This window comes from Helicoverpa armigera, chromosome 4 (genome assembly GCF_030705265.1).
Source record: "Helicoverpa armigera isolate CAAS_96S chromosome 4, ASM3070526v1, whole genome shotgun sequence".
NCBI classification, from domain to species: Eukaryota; Metazoa; Arthropoda; class Insecta; order Lepidoptera; family Noctuidae; genus Helicoverpa; species Helicoverpa armigera.
Window position 1 is genome coordinate 13,677,139 of NC_087123.1, and position 18,171 is coordinate 13,695,309.

At 36.6% G+C, this 18,171-nt stretch overlaps 3 protein-coding genes across 3 annotated transcripts; all 3 read left to right on the forward strand.

The window, feature by feature from the left end:
• The first annotated feature begins 3,734 nt into the window (after positions 1–3,734).
• LOC110375243 (cuticle protein 7) lies at positions 3,735–5,149 on the forward strand. The gene is made up of 4 exons (XM_064034406.1): positions 3,735–3,746; positions 3,978–4,175; positions 4,514–4,680; positions 5,044–5,149. The coding sequence occupies exons 1-4, from the start codon at positions 3,735–3,737 to the stop codon at positions 5,111–5,113; spliced, it is 447 nt and encodes a 148-aa protein (XP_063890476.1). The 3' UTR covers positions 5,114–5,149.
• Positions 5,150–8,598: 3,449 nt separating this feature from the next.
• LOC135116823 (cuticle protein 19-like) lies at positions 8,599–10,351 on the forward strand. The gene is made up of 4 exons (XM_064034401.1): positions 8,599–8,643; positions 8,727–8,993; positions 9,108–9,274; positions 9,919–10,351. Exons 1-4 carry the CDS (start codon positions 8,599–8,601, stop codon positions 9,986–9,988), a joined length of 549 nt encoding a protein of 182 aa, XP_063890471.1. The 3' UTR covers positions 9,989–10,351.
• A 3,931-nt stretch (positions 10,352–14,282) lies between these two features.
• On the forward strand, positions 14,283–15,453 carry LOC126056015 (cuticle protein 21). Its single transcript, XM_049847362.2, has 4 exons — positions 14,283–14,396; positions 14,481–14,723; positions 14,921–15,087; positions 15,194–15,453. The coding sequence occupies exons 1-4, from the start codon at positions 14,385–14,387 to the stop codon at positions 15,330–15,332; spliced, it is 561 nt and encodes a 186-aa protein (XP_049703319.2). The 5' UTR covers positions 14,283–14,384; the 3' UTR covers positions 15,333–15,453.
• The last annotated feature ends 2,718 nt before the right edge of the window (positions 15,454–18,171 follow it).

An 18,171-nucleotide genomic window follows, 5' to 3' on the forward strand; every position in this document is an offset into this window, starting at 1 on the left:
CGGGCCAAATTCGACCCCCCTGTAACTCAAAATCTATTTTATTTACGCATATCAAATTTCTAGTATCTGTTGAGACCCCCTCACTTATCTAAAATACAAAATTTCATTAAAATACCTATTGTAGGTCTTGAGATATTGACGTCAGAAAATCGCTACTTTTACTATACACTGATTCACTGATTCACTTATTCACTGACTCACTCATCAAAAACCTAGACCACTTCCAATGGTCGTATTGACTTGAAATTTGGCATGGAGGTAGGTCTTTATGTCAAGGTAAAGGAAAAAATCTGAAAATGGCCAAGTGTGAGTCGGTTTCAAAATAATGAAGGTGTTTTATACCAGGTGTAAATTTATACCCCTAAGGAACTAAAGCGACCTAAATTTATCTATATTTATATAATATATCTTCGAATGGTACAAAGGTTTGTATTTAGTCAAAGTAAAGTAAAAATCTGAAAACGGCCAAGTGTGTCACTTTCGAAAATAACGAATGTGTAACTTTGATCCACGAACATAATATATGATAACATGTCATGTCAGTCAGTTGGTAAATCTAGTCCATTTAGATAATCTAGTAAAAAAAAAAGTCATGGTGGCCTACTGGGTAAAGGACCAACCTCTCAAGTACAAGGGCGCGGGTTCGATCCCAGGTCAGGCAAGTACTAATGCAACTTTTCTAAGTTTGTATGTACTTTCTAAGTATATCTTGGACACCATTGGCTGTGTTTCGGATGGCACGTTAAACTGTAGGTCCCGGCTGTCATTGAACATCCTTGGCAGTCGTTACGGGTAGTTAGAAGCCAGTAAGTCTGACACCAGTCTAACCAAGGGGTATCGGATTGCCCGGGTAACTGGGTTGAGGAGGTCAGATAGGCAGTCGCTTCTTGTAAAGCACTGGTACTCAGCTGAATCCGGTTAGACTGGAAGCCGACCCCAACATTGTTGGGAAAAAGGCTCGGAGGATGATTAGTTAATCTAGTTCATTTCTTTGTAAGAAGCATAGTGCATATTAAAAAATCTAAAAGATAGTATAAATGAGACATTTCTTTAACTAACTTCATCATAAGAAAAAAATAAAATAAACAACCTTACAAAAATAAATGAAATCCCACCCAAAACAAAAATGTGAAAGACTGCCAAGTTCGATAATATGGGAATGCTTCGCCTATAAAAGAAGTGAGATCTGAATAAGTACCAAGTTCCATACACATACCTCAGTTAAAAATAGTTACTTTTTAATGATGTTACTTGGCAAGTTTTAATAGAAAATTAAATACTTGATTCATTGCGTTTAGTAGGTTTATAACAAGGTGTATGAAAACTTGCCAAGTGACATCATTAAAAAGTAACTATTTTTAACTGAGGTATGTGTATGGAACTTGGTACTTATTCAGATCTCACTTCTTTTATAGGCGAAGCATTCCCATATTATCGAACTTGGCAGTCTTTCACATTTTTGTTTTGGGTGGGATAAATATTACAATCACAACATAAATCAAAGCTTAAATTCTATATTATTAAGTGGCCTAAACTACAGTAAAACAGGCCATATAAAATAACAGTATTAAAGTGCTGGGGCAACAAAACCCAATTGGTGTTTAATGATCTAATTTGATTATTTAATCTTTTAATCTCAATCAATGGTTCATGAAAATGTTTCTTGTAGGTCTATTTAATATTCTGAGAAATAATTTTAAGTTACCTATATTCTATTTCTTCTTGTCGTGTTCCCAATTTAATTCATCCCTCTTTATCCGCTGTCATACTACCAAGCTCGCGTTTCTACGTAGAAAGCTTCCAGAAGATGTTATGTATTCGAAGTGCTTTGATTTTAAGGTCCGCATTACAAAGAAGTTGTATAAGTTAAATGTATAATATCACACAACAATAACTTAAATCCGACTTAATACAGGAACTTAAACGCCACTAAATAATTGCAATAACTGTCATAAATAAATCTCAATAGCTCAATGCTAAGCTCGTATGTCAAAGTACCCGCTTTAGCCAAAGTACAATAGAACGGCTAAGCAGTAAATTATGTAAGAATTTCGTACACTACAAGCATTTTAGACTTGCCAGCCTTTATTTCCTTGTGTGAACATAACAGAATTATTCAGCTAGAATTGTGGATTGTATTGTGAATTATGAATTAAAACAATATGCCATAAATAATAATGCCTGTGAATGTATTTTATTTTTAGATTTGAATTGTATTGTTAGTCTGTATGATACGCATCTTAGTCAAATTATCTTTATATAGTGACCATCTTTAGCCATTATTTTACAAAACTCTATCCTATATTTAAGTAATTGCAAAAATTTAGAAATTCTCAACCAACCTCAATCTACTTCAGAAAAAGCTCAATGAGTTTTCAAAAAGCTATCACTCTATCATAAATTTTCGAAAGAAACTATAAAGTATCTGACAGGCGACCATATCTTATCAATGAAGTTGTAAAACTTATTACACAACACGATTAGCAATGCTATATCGAGTGTGTCGTTCACAATCACATTAAATCATATCGCAAATACTTTATGATATTCTATGGCGAATTGTAAAAAAAATAACCTAATCCATTCAGTGGTTTAACCACAGGAGTCATTTTTCGTTTTTATAATTTACAACATCATGTGTAAAGCAGAGATAAAGTTAGGAGTACCGAATGTTTTGCTCAGTTGACAGCTGTCAGTTTTCAAGGGAGAATTTCAGTTGTTTGTAATGACTGACTTTTATATGGTGTTCTAATTTTTGCACATTTTTATTCCATTTACTTTGTTTGAAAAAATCATTTTTTTATTTTTACGTATTTTTCTTTTATCTTTGTGTTAATCGACATATATTAACCAGTATATTAACGCATTTAATTTAATGTGATTATGAACGACACACCCGATATAACATTGTTCAATTCTATTATGCCAAAAAACGTAGCCTTAAGTCAACCCAGAACTGCTACAAAAACTACTATAATAAGAATAATTGTATCGAACGACAAATTATCTGTAGTTTTTTGTGGAAGTTACACTGAACAGTAATGATCTCTGTGGCCTTTTTCTTTCATTCAGTCTAGCATCACGTAGGACTTCGCGGTTGTTACGGCCTTGTTACATGGAACAACTTGATGACGAATGATTCTTCTTCAGCTCTGAAGTACCTAATTTGATAGATTTTCTGCATTTATACATTTCTGGATATACAAATATTATACCTAATAATTTAAGGACGTTATAATCAGTTCTTCTAATCATAGAGATCTCAACCGATAGTTTATTTATCTGATGAGTTTTAAAATTACAAGGAACGTGGGTAGCAAATAATGCAAATATTGCTAGTACCAATCTGCGGCATCAAATTGTCAACTTTGTAGTGTTACAAAAGCTTTTACGTCGTACAAATCGATGCTAAGCTTTTGTACCAAGTGTCACTGCTTCATCCATCAACCTATGCGTTTGAAAATTTCGTTCATGCGTACAACATTTTTTGTGTAGCCGAACAAAACATGCACATTTAAACAGCATGACATGGCCACGGCGGTTATCGATACCATGACATATATTGCGATTCTATAATCGCTTTTTTTTTAAGATGACCTTAGGTATTGTCATTGTCGCGAGGTCCGCATGCGGTATGGTCAACCCCACTTGTTACAGTTTTAACTAATATAAAAACCACGGTCAGCGGAATTTGTCATCAATCATTGATTGACTTTGATCTTAACAACAACAAAATGTTCAGCAAAGTAAGTTTTGAAACATTTACATTTCTGTGTGTCGAATTATAAATTCCCGGCCAGTGAATAACAAAAAAAGAAAGACGGCGACAAGTGAATAACAAAAGAAAGTGCAGTGTAACAAAATCATTCTCATACATCAATACTTTTAAATATAGGATGACACGCCATCTTCTTTGAACTCAACCGGGAATCTATATTGAGTGCTTAAATTATAAAATGTGTTCTTTGTATCTTCAGTTGGTAGCTTTCGGTGCGATGCTGGCCGCAGCCAATGGACACGGCCACGCCGTATCGTCCCAAAGCATCGTCCATCACGGTGGTCACTACGCCGCTCCATACGCCGCTCCGTACGCCGCGCCATACGCCATCCCGTACGCCGCGGGGTACGCTGCACCGTATGAAGCGGCGTACGCCGTGCCGTACGAAGGTGGTTACGCTGCGCCTCTTCCTTACGCCGCTGCTGAAGCTTATGATGGACACTACGATGATGATGACCATCACGACCATCACAAAGAACATGATGTATGTATAGTCTAATAAATATACTTAGGGTTGACTTTTACTCTTTGAGTAAAGTAACTGTGGCTCAAACAAACGCTAGCTTAATAGTTAATTCAAGCATCTGATACCAGATTACTGCTGTTATAATGTTAATCAACTCTTTCCCTTCCTTATGATTTAGATCTTAGTTATACTATATGTTTTAGATCATTTATCAACTAAGATGTAGCAAGCACTTCAACGTTTTAATTTCTATAAAATCTTAATTCCAGGCTCATCCCAAATACGCGTTCGAGTACTCCGTATCTGACCCTCACACCGGTGACCACAAGTCGCAGCATGAGACCCGCGACGGAGATGTTGTACGTGGCCATTACTCACTGGTACAGCCTGATGGCTCCGTGCGCGATGTCGAGTACACCGCCGATGACCATAATGGGTAAGTTGAGAATTGCTTACTAGATATAATGGAATATTCCACGTTCTTTAGAAGTGTTTTTTGTGGTCACGGAAAATTTCTTAGTATAAAACCTTTCTTTAACAACGAAAGTTGAAATCTAAGACTAAGGCACACTAAAATTTTTTTGTCGACCGATAGTTGGTTTGGGCTCATAAATCAGTATGAATATGATAGGAGTATACTCGTAATTTTATTGAATGCAAGATTTTCTTAAAAATATATTTTCTCCAACCATCGGGTGAACTGTCGGCCGCCTCTTTAGTCTGCATTGTGTGGGTACTTCAAGACGAAAGAAGAATGTTAAAAGGTAAAATGATACTTATTATTTCTCGTTTGCTTCAGATTCAATGCCGTGGTACATACCTCGGCTCCCAATCTCCACCCGGCTCCTGAGTACCACCAACACTATTAATGAGTGGATTTATATTGACGACCTGCTGAAACCAAATACGACTATAAATTAAAATAATAAATTATTTATTACACAATATATTTGCTCTAATTTATTACTCTCGTTGTATACACCTTGCTTGAATATACATACAATAAACTAGGAGCCTAATAAAGATACGACACTTAAAATCAGCATAAAAGCTAAATAATGCAAGTAAATAAGATACAATGTGATTCATGCTAAAATGCTTCTGAAAACCGCAATTTTTATCAAGGCAATTAATCAAATTACTGTAAAGCTTGTAAACGAGAGTGTAGCTGTCATAACGTACATGACAAGTTCACACATTATAAAATGCACGTTATAAAGAAAATTATTTGGCGCTAGGTCGAGACTTATCAGATATTATAATTATATAGCAAGGCTGTTGCGCTTGCGTGATTCCGGCTATAAAAACATAACTGTTATTTACCCACTCCGGTAAATCTTGGGTAAGACACTATTCGCTTCTTGCCCTTCAAAAACTTATATTACAAAAATCAAGATACCACAAAAACGTACTGATGTTACCGATATTATTGATGTTACGGCGATACTACTTATGGTCAGAAAAAAATACATTGTACGTTCTCAAACTTCTTTAATAGCTCTCATCTCACAAACTCAACCAAATCTGTCGTTATAATTGCCATAATTATGGTTCATACAACTATTTGGCAAATAAAAGTACTGAATTACACAATTATTTCCCCTTCCTGCTACTTGTTGATAGTCTGCATCTTTTATTTAAATAATAACCCTAAAAAAAACTACGCAGTGGAAAATTGTTAACTGTACCAAATTAATAACGAAGTGAAGGACGTCAATTGAAAATTAAAACTGATGTAAATAAATTACCAACTGTTTCCGATATTCAGGTAAACACCTTAGTACATCTTTCATATTAGGCAATTCAGTAAAACGCACCTACTTAACGCTATTTTTTGCCCTTTCATAGTTAAATACTTCTTTCACGTTATCACTTTTTTCTGTAAAATTAAACAAAATCTTATTTTGATCGACTATGTATATTCATATCAACTCTCGTGCAAAGTTTGGACACAAACATTCTAATAACGTTTCAAGGGATGGGAATACGTTTGTGTCGGACAATAGCCATCAAAATCTCATAATCTAGATGTAAACAATGTATGCTGATACGTTCGTCAGTACCGAACTGTGTTTTGTGTATTGTAAACAGATATTCCTTACCCTTTGCATATTTTTTTTAATACCCATACAGGTGTCAGTGAGCTTTTGCATAAATGAAAAACAATATTTTTACAGGATAAATATTCGTCGGAAATCAAATTTAAAAAATTTAGTACGTAGGTAGGTTATACGTTATATAGCATTTTACAGTCTTCACTGTTTAAACGTTTAACAAAATATAAGTGATTATAACAATTTCCTTCCCAGAATCGTTCAATATGTCGGACGTCGTATTTAGGTACTTACAAACATTGTACACATCGCCAAACTATGTCAGCTGATTATGTTTCACTTTATCCCACCCAAAACAAAAATGTGAAAGACTGCCAAGTTCGATAATATGGGAATGCTTCGCCTATAAAAGAAGTGAGATCTGAATAAGTACCAAGTTCCATACACATACCTCAGTAAAAAATAGTTACTTTTTTTTTATGTCACTTGGCAAGTTTTCACACACCTTGTTATAAACCTACTAAACGCAATGAATCAAGTATTTAATTTTCTATTAAAACTTGCCAAGTAACATCATTAAAAAGTAACTATTTTTTACTGAGGTATGTGTATGGAACTTGGTACTTATTCAGATCTCACTTCTTTTATAGGCGAAGCATTCCCATATTATCGAACTTGGCAGTCTTTCACATTTTTGTTTTGGGTGGGATTTCATTTATTTTTGTAAGGTTGTTTATTTTATTAAGTTAGTTAAGAAAATGTCTCATTTATACTATCTTTCAGATTTTTGAATAAGCACTATGCTTCTTACAAAGAAATGAACTAGATTAACTAAATGGACTAGATTTACCAACTGACTGACATGACATGTTATCATATATTATGTTCGTGGATCACATTCGTTACACGTTACACATTCGTTATTTTCGAAAGTGACTCACACTTGGCCGTTTTTAGATTTTTACTTTACTTTGACTAAATACAAACCTTTGTAACGAATTTCAGATCGGTACGACCATTCGAAGATATATTATATAAATATAGATAAATTTGGTTCGTTTTGGTTCCTTAGGGGTATAAATTTGCACCGGGTATAAAATACCTTAATTATTTTGAAACTGACTCACACTTGGCCATTTTCAGATTTTTTCCTTTACCTTGACATAAAGACCTACCTCCATGCCAAATTTCAAGTCAATACAACCATTGGAAGTGGTCTAGGTTTTTGATGAGTGAGTGAGTCAGTCAGTGAGTGTATAGTAAAAATAGCGATTTTCTGACGTCAATATCTCAAGACCTACAATAGCTATATTAATGAAATTTTGTATTTTAGATAAGTGAGGGGGTCTCAACAGATACTAGAAATTTGATATGCGTAAATAAAATAGATTTTGTGTTATAGGGGGGTCGAATTTGGCTCGAAATGGTTCGTGTAATATAACCCACGGCCGGTGTGTCGCTTTTTTTGCTCGAACTTGGCGGACACACTGCCGTGTGTCTAGATTCACTTTATATTTATTGCTTCCTTTTAATTCATTTTTAAACGTCTAGAAATAATCAATACGGTACAATTGCCTTTGTTTTTCCGAAGTAAAATTATTTGTAAAATCCTCATCAAATAACTTCGACACTTTGAAGTCGGCTAAATACATGATTTATTTAAAGCTTATGTCAAAATTCAATCTCCAATCTCAAAACAATACGGTTAATTAATCCGTAGTAAGATGATAAAAGAGCTGTCGGAGACAAACGTCATTTATACAAGTTTGTCTTTTCACGCATTTGTGGCAAACGTAAACAGTATTTTACGTTATTTGTAGAGAAACTAGCGGTGCTACATAATCTTCAATAATGTTATGCCTGTGGCCCAGTTACAATTAACGAAATAACGATGATATAGTTTAGTATTTAATATTTCACAAAATTCAAACCTAACAAATAAAATAACAAAAGCTCGTAAATCATTATCACAATGTTTTGATGCCTTTTAACTGATTAGATAAGTCTGTTTTTAATTAAAAAGTTCTATTTTTGGAAACAACAACATTGACTTTCAAAACGCTACGCACAAACGACAGTAACGTATCATTGTACGCATTGACCTAGTATAACAAAGTGTAGTATTACAGTTCACAGAGTATTTTCATTAAGTAACAATCATTTTGATAATTTGCCGCGAGAATGTCGAAGACAAAGCGCGGTGACCTTGCGGCCGCGGGGACGCGCCGCTTGGTGCTTTCGGCGCCCCACCGGACTACCCGAGCCAATTCTTATAAAACCCACTGCTGCTTATCATATGTATGTCAGTCACGCACGCACAATCCCACACAAAAATGTTCGCTAAAGTAAGTCTTCCCGTGATCAAAAGTGAAGTGAAGTGTACCAAAATTTTCCGGACAAGTGAAAAATTTTATTTTTTTCTGTGCAGATTTTAGCAGTCAGCGCCTTGGTAGCTGTGGCTCGTGCTGGTCACCTAGGGCACGGTGGTTACACTGTGTCGTCTCAGCATAACTTGGTGCATCATGACACGCACTATGCCGCGGCTCCCATTGCCTATGCCCACGCCCCAATTGTCCACGCTGCCCCCGTCGTCCACGCTGCCCCCGTTGTACACGCCGCCCCCGTTGTTCACGCCATCGCTGCTCCCGTTGAAGTACATGGTGGCCACTACAGCCATGGACACGAGGACTACTATGTACGTACTCCGATGGCATTGTTAACTTAATCTATAAAAAGATTCGAACGTAGTCATTTAGAGAATAAGTCAGACGTGTAAGTATCCTTTTAACGTGTTTTCTTGCTTTTTCAGTCTCACCCCAAATACAAGTACTCGTACTCCGTGGAAGACCCCCACACTGGCGACCACAAGTCCCAGCACGAGGTCCGTGATGGTGACGTCGTGAAGGGAGAATACTCTCTGCTGCAGCCCGATGGCTCTTTCCGCAAGGTCTCCTACACCGCTGACGACCACAATGGGTAAGTCATCTTGTGCTGCTATAAGCATCTAGGGAATAACGTCAAGTACTATAAAATATGCATGTGTTTGCAAAGGCTGTTGAAAGTTTCACTACAGCGAATCTCTCATCATCTACGCAATACATTACGTATTTACGAAACAAATTCTGTGTCACTAGACCAAATAAATGAATAATAATTTCACCTCTATTTACTAAAGCATCAAATTGTTCTAATATTTAACTACTAAAATGTAATCAATTCATGACTAGAATAGCCAGAAGTTAGCACAAGAACATTATTTCAAAAATTATGTAAAATAGAATCTAAACACAAACTGCATAACGTAATGACGTACCATTGATGAGAGTGCAACTTTCCCCAAATTGCGCAAAACTACTGACCTGCCATATTTGCTCGTTTACGGAGCTTTGTTAGTTCACACACATGAGAGTCGTAAAATTACATCGTATTAAGTCACATGCTAGTCAAACCGGTAAACGGCCGGACTAGTAACGTATGAGTAATGAACTCGTGTGACCCACGTGCTACTGACTGACAACAGGTATCAGCGAACAGGTGTCGTGATAACAAACTGGTATTGGAACCTGTTCCGACTATTATCTTGTCATAATATTTATCGGATTGTTTTGTTTTGGTTGCAGTTTCAACGCGGTCGTGCACAACTCCGGCCCCAGTCATCACATCTACTCATCCCAGTACCACCATTACTAGATCTCCAACAAATAAGCTTTAAGAGCCACAATGTACCTTATTTATACTCGCTGTGATCTTCGTGTATGTTCTTATGTTTATAATTAGTCATTAAAAATAACAAACAAAACCATGACATTTTCAATTATAACTTAAATTGATTCTTGCTTAGCTTGCCTGTATTTTATAGAACTAATTTAAAGTTTCCTACGCCTAGGCAACAAAGTCTGAAGAATTGTAACCTGATATTAAGAAATAGGCTTTCGTAGGATTTGCAAATTCTCTGGTCTGTCGAAAGTTAGTCTTGCTGTCGAGTACCTATCAGGAACTCGATTGTAATTAATTTGCACCCACGTGTTAACTAAGAGATAGAAGAGATTATGCCAATCAGGGATTTAAGCTATATTTGTTTAGAAACGAACACCTGTTTGTTCGGTAATACAACAAATATTAACACTGACAAAATAGTTCACAAGAACTTGCCTGTATCGAAGTGGGGTCGACATAGAATTATGTAGACTAGAACACTAATCTAGATCTATCGATGCTAAGGGTTGACATTTACAGGTCGCAAATTCTTGAACTTGCTATGAACAAATGATATTTACCTTCTAAAAACCAATTGCGCCTTTGCTCTTTGTATGTAGATAATAACTGAGACTACTGTACCTGCTTATGTACTTAACCTTAATTCAGTGTCCACTGAAATGAACAGGGACTTACCGTGAGAAATTCTTATAATAGCAAAAAAAACAAAGTTTACTATATTATCATTAGTGTTTTTATTCAAAGTGTACCTTTTCCTAACTACTGATACATTATTACGAAATACAAATACGATTACCTTTCAAGGATAAGCTATGAACAATTTTCATAAGGCATAACATTGCAAATTGTCACTCTCATACACTATTCATATCATTAGGCCCTACGGTTTATTACGTGTCGTGACTGCGGTACCTTGAGACTGATCTCAAGGCGATTCCGACCAATTGTGTGAACCGTTACCTTAATTCCTTGCTTTTTGAAACAATGACTTTACTTGGAAAATAACCACGTAACAGTAGGAATAGATCAATGATTGAGAATGCTACTATGTGTCAATTGGTTTACATTCGAAAGCTCGTTGGAAGTCTAGGCCTACACAGTAAACAGTTTGTCAATACATAATGCCAGAGCGCCGACAAATAGCACATATAATTTCTCGGCCCAAGCAATGTTGCTAACGCCCCTGTCAGCGAGATAACTGCCTGGATTTACAAGTTTACGATGTCATAAGCAACGAGTTTTATCGCGCACTGTTCGGCACATTGCTCCTAAAACATTCACTCCTATATCCGTTGATATTGCACTAATTTCACTCCAACGTTTGAAGTCTCGTTTTGCAATACCATCATTTAACGCAACAGGCTTAGTTAACTTTACACATACTACATAATTTTATAATTTAATTCAAACGGTTTCGTCAAAGTTACGAGCAAATTAAAGTTAGATTAACACCTGGTTAAATTATAGTGGCTGCCATATAATTAGGCTCTTCCGAATCATTATTCTTCCAAAGGCTAGAGGTAATTTACTACTAGACTTTTCTTTGATGAAGAAATTCGTTGGCATATATTATGTAGCTCGTTTGCGAATATATCATTATAATTTATTTATTTATTTATTTATTTATGTAACATGGAAGACTTACAGCTAAAATAACTAGAAATAACACAAGTTTAGTTAACAGGGAGCCAATGACAAGTCTTCACTTATAGCAATAGTGTAACAATTGTAAAAAGAATGAGCAAACTGAGCATGCACAGGTTTTATAAAATAAAATAAAATATGTAACTTATTGCCAACCAGTCAAATAACCAGGCTAAAATAAAATAAAGTAACATAAAGTAAAAAAATTAAAAATAATACAAGAACAATGCAAGAACAATGTAGGAACAAAAACAAAATATAAGAAAACTAATCTAACTTTTGAAGAAGCTACGGCTCAGACACCTTCTCGCCGACACAACACTGGTTATAAATGGATCGAAATCATGCTACCTGCACAGGTTGTTGAAGCAACGGCTTGCTCGCACAATATAACTATTTTGTCTGTAATTGGTAGACGCATTCGGTATACGTAGTGGTGGATTGAAACGAACTAATTTATGTGGGATGTTAAAGAAAAGTTTTGATAAGAGTTCTGGACTGTCGATGTCATTATTAATTATTTTTAACAAATAATGTAGCCATTTAGATGAAAAATTGTTGTAATTAAGTAGTTTTTAACATTATATTTTGCAAAATTAGGCTCAACAAAGTATCAGTAGTAATACGTATCATATGCTGCGACATCGAGCAAAATCTAGTACTGAAAATGGATAATAATAACAATGGCAAACTTGACATTGTATCTGTAATTTAACGCAAACTATCCGGAACAATCTAACGGATGCATTACTAACGTATGTAAATGAATTTAAGCACCGACTGAACCGGAATGAATTGAACTTGTATAAAAACTTCCGAAAAGCGTATCAAGATTTACGGCCCGGAATTCCGTAAGCGATCGGCTGATTGAAACAAGTCACGCTGTATCTCAAATGCATATGTTGACATGATTATTAACATAATCTAAATATATGAAACAAATAATCTTGATACGATATGCGCCTAAGATATTTGATTTATTGAACAAAAAAAGTCATGTATTATTCTAAGAACTATCATACGTCTTTGTTAGCAGCACACAAAGAAAAACTGCTGTCAACAATAAGCTCTGATTAATATAAATAGTCAGTTCCGAGTCACGGCCAGACAATTATCGGGTGAGTGACCTCTGAACTATCGTTTCTTATTACCTTTCAATCAAAACTATTATTAAGTGTGACCTTCCGAACAATAAAATGTATGTTAGTCGAATTATAGGTATTCGGCTTCCGTGACGAAGGCGGTATCGGATCACGACGGCAAGATATGGCCGGACCTTTAGGCCACGATAACGACCACCTTTTACAGAATATATTCGTAACAATTAAATCAGTTACAACCAATAATCGTGAGCACCTTTCAAATATTTTGAATATTTAATTGTAATTAAGTCATTTTCCACACTGAAAGTGTTGAAACACGGTTCGTACATAGTTTTCGAGTGATTCGTTCGACACCTGAACTATTGCACGCATACTTGCACATTGTTGTATGTGCTCGCCTAAAAATATGATGTCAAGTTAGACGTGATGAAAATACATTGTTTTTGTAGCTGTTAAAAATGTTGTAATTGTCTTTTTGCCAAATATGTAGACGTCGTAGATAATTAAAGTACCCGTACTTAATGCACTCCAACTAAATGCAGCAGAAAATTAATGTTGGGCTCTTCATCATATCGACAGGCTGTTCTAGATAAGCTTAGATTTAATCCGACCATTATCAAAGGTGATTCATTTAATACTAAATTAAGTGCTGAAACCGCCGTTAATTGCTTTGCCTAACTCGCAAACTGTTTTGTAAACCCAGGCTATTATCAAAATTCTTTTTGTGAACCAATATGGGTCTATTAGTTACAACAACGTTTAATTTATGATATCAAGTGTCTGTGATCGCGTTACGAAGAGTTAGGAAACTGAACACTGGCAACGTTCTACGTGCTGAGTATTTGACCGCCGTGTGGTCGAACCCGGTGCATTTGATAGCTTTGTCGCAATCACACACTGGCTGTAATTATAACACCAAGCTGATAATTTGAGGCAATCGAATTTCAATTGTCGTTCATAATTAAAATTTGTGTGACATGTGGCAATTGTACCAGATAGGTTCGATATTGTCGCATACGTTGAGTTCATGGAATTTGCTTAAAAACTCGAATAAGCTTTTTTTGTTAAAACCCCTTAATATACCAGGCATATACCTAAACTATCAGAGTGCGTGCACTCACATCGCAAAACATTGAATTTAACTACTAAGCACTCAACATAATTTATCTTAGGCTGTTTAAAAACATCAACACAGCTAAAACGTTTTCGAATAATAATACAGTTTCAAAATTGGTAATAATTTATTAACAAGAACCTTCATACGTTATATGCAAACTAATGTCTTCAAATCACTCAAATGTTGCCCTTGGTCCTCTAGTCTGAATCACAATAAAAAACTAGATTGATTATCGCAATCACTCACGCAACGTCGATATCGGAGATAATGTCGGGTATGGCGGTGCAGGGCGCCCACAGGCCGCGCGGGAAGGCGATTGTCTGTGAATTATAATCGGGCCTATGTGTGCGAGTAACCAACGACCTCGCGGTGTCAAAGTTACGGAACTGAAGTGACCGCACTCCCCACCACCGACAGGACTGCGGCTCCGTTTTGCTTTTCATATAAAAGTCACACTCCGGCCCGATAATGGTATCAGTCACCTGCTCTGATTAACTAGTGCAAAATGTTCACCAAAGTAAGAACACAGCCATATTTCAAAACATATTTTGAGAAATAAATAAAAAAACGTGAATTATAAATGTATTTTGTGTGTGTCCAGGTGTTCGCCCTCAGCGCTGTGCTGGCCGCCGCCAGCGCCGGCCTCCTGCCCGTGCACCACAGCGCGGTGTCCTCCCAAAGCATCGTCCGCCACGATGCGCCCGCGCACTATGCGCCGGCCCACTACGCCCCTGCGCACTACGCCGCCCCCATCGTCCACGCCGCTCCCGTAGTCCACGCCGCCCCCATCGTCCACGCCGCCCCCGTAGTCCACGCCGCCCCCATCGCCGTCCACGCCGAATACGTAAGTATAGCAAACAACAATAAGATCATAAGCTTGGATACCTGCTATTTCACAAGGTCTTAGCCACAAATTAGGTGGTTATTACCTCCAAACGGATATCCTGAAATCATTTACTAGCTAATTTCCTTTGATCCATTACAACAAAAAGATTGAGGCCAAAACAATGATAAGTAATTTTATGAACTATTATTTTCCAGTCTCACCCCAAATACGACTTCGCGTACTCCGTGGCTGACCCTCACACCGGTGACCACAAGTCCCAGCACGAGAGCCGCGACGGTGGTGCCGTGCACGGCAGCTACTCCCTGGTTGAGCCTGACGGTTCCGTGCGCAAAGTAGAGTACACCGCTGACGACCACCACGGGTAAGGCAACATTCTGCGAGTCATAATCTTCAAGCTATAAGGCAACGTTAAATATTCCACAGAGCTTTTGATTTTTATATACTTAATGTATGTTCCTTCGTTCCAGTTTCAACGCTGTAGTCCACAAGACCCCCGGCCACCACCCCGCCCCCGTCGTCCACGCTGCCCCCGTGGTCCACGCCGCCCCCATCGCGCACTACGCCGTCGCCCCCCTGGCGCACGGACATCATGGCCTCCATTACTGAACACTACTCTAGCATACTCGTGTGATATGATGACGGATGACTGAATGTGATATTTATGTGTAAATATGATGATATGAATTTATACTCGAATGTAAATAAAATACTCAGCTGCTGAATTTTACTTCTTTGTTTTACTTTGCTAAACTACTTTACTGATCGCCAAACGTTTACATACAGTAATACATAGAATAAACTAAATATGTACCTATAGAAAAAATCAAAACAACACATTGCTAAACGCCAACCCTTTATCGTAGGTAAACAAAATACAGTTCATAAGTAAAACATCGAGATTTACTTAAACATCTTATTCAAACTAAGAGCATTAACATAATTGGCATAACAATTTACAAACATACAGCAACTCAATAACAACAATTCATTGAACGTTTGAAGGCAATAACAACAAAACAAAAAACGTACACAAGTTTAGTTCCTACTAGAGATTACGCGTTAACTGCCCTTAGGTAACAAATAAATGCATTGAGAACAATTAATTTCGATTATGCCCTTGAATAGTAAGACATTGGCTGGAAATAATTACTGTTGTTATTTATGTGGACACGCGCAGTTGCGTTGCGTGCTGACTGACGAAGGCACTCGCGCATTCCTCGCTGGTGATTTGGTGCGATAATTACAGAACATTGTATGGAGAGTTGCTCAAAATGCTTAACCGCCCCAGCCACTGCGCGACGGCCTAGAAAAACGCACCTTTTTAGTTATTGCATCTGTCTCTATAATGCATGTAATTTGCTCAAATAACTGATCCATTGTTACCGCGTACGCTAATTTACTCTTGACGCAATTTCACACAGATATTAGTACGGTAACATTTTTATTTACTTAGGTTCACACATCCCTTCATAAGGGTAATTTCTGCAATAAATGACATCAATTTAAATGCAATCACTATAACGACTACCAATTTGTGTGGCTACAAACAAAATCCCATTATGTGTAAATCGTAATGATATGAATTGCCACAATTGTCTACGAAAATGTGCACATATAAGTTCGATAAAGGTTAGGTACGTTTCGACACCGGACTCCTGGTGATCAATCACCTGCATAGGTAATGTTAAGACGTCTAGGCTGACTTCATGCCTATCATTACTTGTGTAAACAATAGTAAGTGACCATGTTTGAGTATGTTACCAGCATGTTCTTTTGTTTTCGAGACTGAGGTCCAGTGATCCCATTTTAGAGAATGATTGCTCACGGCGCCAATGGTGAAAATAGAAATTAAAGACTTAGGTAATAGTAAGTTACAATTATAATGCACTCCCAGACTTATATAATGTATATCCTTTTAATTTAGGAACTAATCTCTTCGGAAGAAATATTAAGTGCCCAAGTGACTAGAGGCTATTCAGAGATATGGAGAAATTTCCGTGCGTTCATTGATTTCAAACGCAAAAGTCGCTAACCGAAGAATTGGCTCGTGCTTAAAACAAGATACTAAATAATAGCAAGAGAGTCTCTTTTCTCTTAAATACTTTTGTAACTTTCATGAGTGTTAGACTCGAGTTGAATAAAACAATGAAACTAAAATCTGCAAAATTCAAAATTACAAAAGTGCCTGTTGTGACAAAATAAGGTGTTAATATCCATGCGCATTGTTTTAATTCTTATCTACTTTCCAGTTGTCAAACCATTTAAAATTCGCAAAGCAATAAATGGAAACAAAAGTTCAAACAAAAAATCATTGAGTTTCTTGGAAAAATGTTAAGTATTTCCTTTTCTTTTGGTCACCTTCCTGAAATATTTTTCCTTGAAGCAAAGGGGATAGGGTGAATCATATCTTGGGTTGGTTGAACCTTTCTAGTGGCTCGACCTTGGGCCCACGAGATAATGATCCGAGGCGGCGACGCCACGCGTGACATAGGCCGCGTCCATTCTGGGGCGAGATGGCGAAATAACTGCAAGATGAAATCTACACCACAATATAATTAGCCAAGGTCATTTGTTACGTGTCATTTTATATCATTTAAGTGTGGGAATGTAAATACTGATGTTTTGTTTACATGGTAAAATTTTCATAGTAAGGTGAAAACTAATAGTAGGTAAGTATGTAATAATAATTCTCCGACAAAAGAAAAAAATATATTATAACATTAATCACTTGATAAATGAAATTGTAAATACATAAGGCTTACTCATTTTTAATAAAAAAAGCACCAGCAGTGGTCGATAGTAGGTTAGTATGAAAAGTCCAACGCCGCAACTGAAACAAGCCAAGTTCAATATTTTCCATCATATGTTTACCAACTACTTCATCCAATTTTCTTCAAATAACTTATTCAGTAACTTAACAGTGTGAACGATACTTACAATCGTGAGCTACAGTTTGCGTTGCATTGTTTCGTGTCGCGGGATTGGTTTCAATTTCTGTTCATTCATGACAATACACAGTCCGATCGACGGAATGCTGGTTCGTGTACTTTCAGCGCTGCGTGGGCACTTGAATAATAATTGGAAATTAAATATACGAACCTGTGAGGACTAATTAATGTGAAAACATTTTTAGAGAAAAATATTTCTGAGACGTAGATAAATGGGTACCTTTAAATTTACCTATAGGCGCATGCAATGCCAATAAGTATACGAGTGTTTTCACCATACTACATTTTAATTTTTACTGTCTCGCGTAGCTCTTTATAGTAACAATTCGATACAAAACATTTTACAAAATCATGTGGACCAAAAATAATTTCAGCACTTATTTAACACAGAATACATTACAAAAGGATTGTCCGTCTTTATTGCTAATGGCACGTGCTTCTCTCACAATGTTATTTCTGTTAAATAGCTCTTAGCACCTATTGTTAATAGATCTTTA

Bases quoted from the DNA above. Each gene is read 5' to 3' on its own strand.
- LOC110375243 (XM_064034406.1), top strand. The intron at 4,176-4,513 runs GCTGCGCCTCTT...TCTTAATTCCAG, and splicing joins TGCCGTACGAAGGTGGTTAC to GCTCATCCCAAATACGCGTT. The intron at 4,681-5,043 runs GTAAGTTGAGAA...CGTTTGCTTCAG, and splicing joins ACCGCCGATGACCATAATGG to ATTCAATGCCGTGGTACATA.
- LOC135116823 (XM_064034401.1), top strand. From the start codon at position 8,599: ATGTCAGTCACGCACGCACAATCCCACACAAAAATGTTCGCTAAA. The intron at 8,994-9,107 runs GTACGTACTCCG...TTGCTTTTTCAG, and splicing joins ATGGACACGAGGACTACTAT to TCTCACCCCAAATACAAGTA. The intron at 9,275-9,918 runs GTAAGTCATCTT...TTTTGGTTGCAG, and splicing joins ACCGCTGACGACCACAATGG to TTTCAACGCGGTCGTGCACA.
- LOC126056015 (XM_049847362.2), top strand. The intron at 14,724-14,920 runs GTAAGTATAGCA...ATTATTTTCCAG, and splicing joins TCGCCGTCCACGCCGAATAC to TCTCACCCCAAATACGACTT. The intron at 15,088-15,193 runs GTAAGGCAACAT...CCTTCGTTCCAG, and splicing joins ACCGCTGACGACCACCACGG to TTTCAACGCTGTAGTCCACA.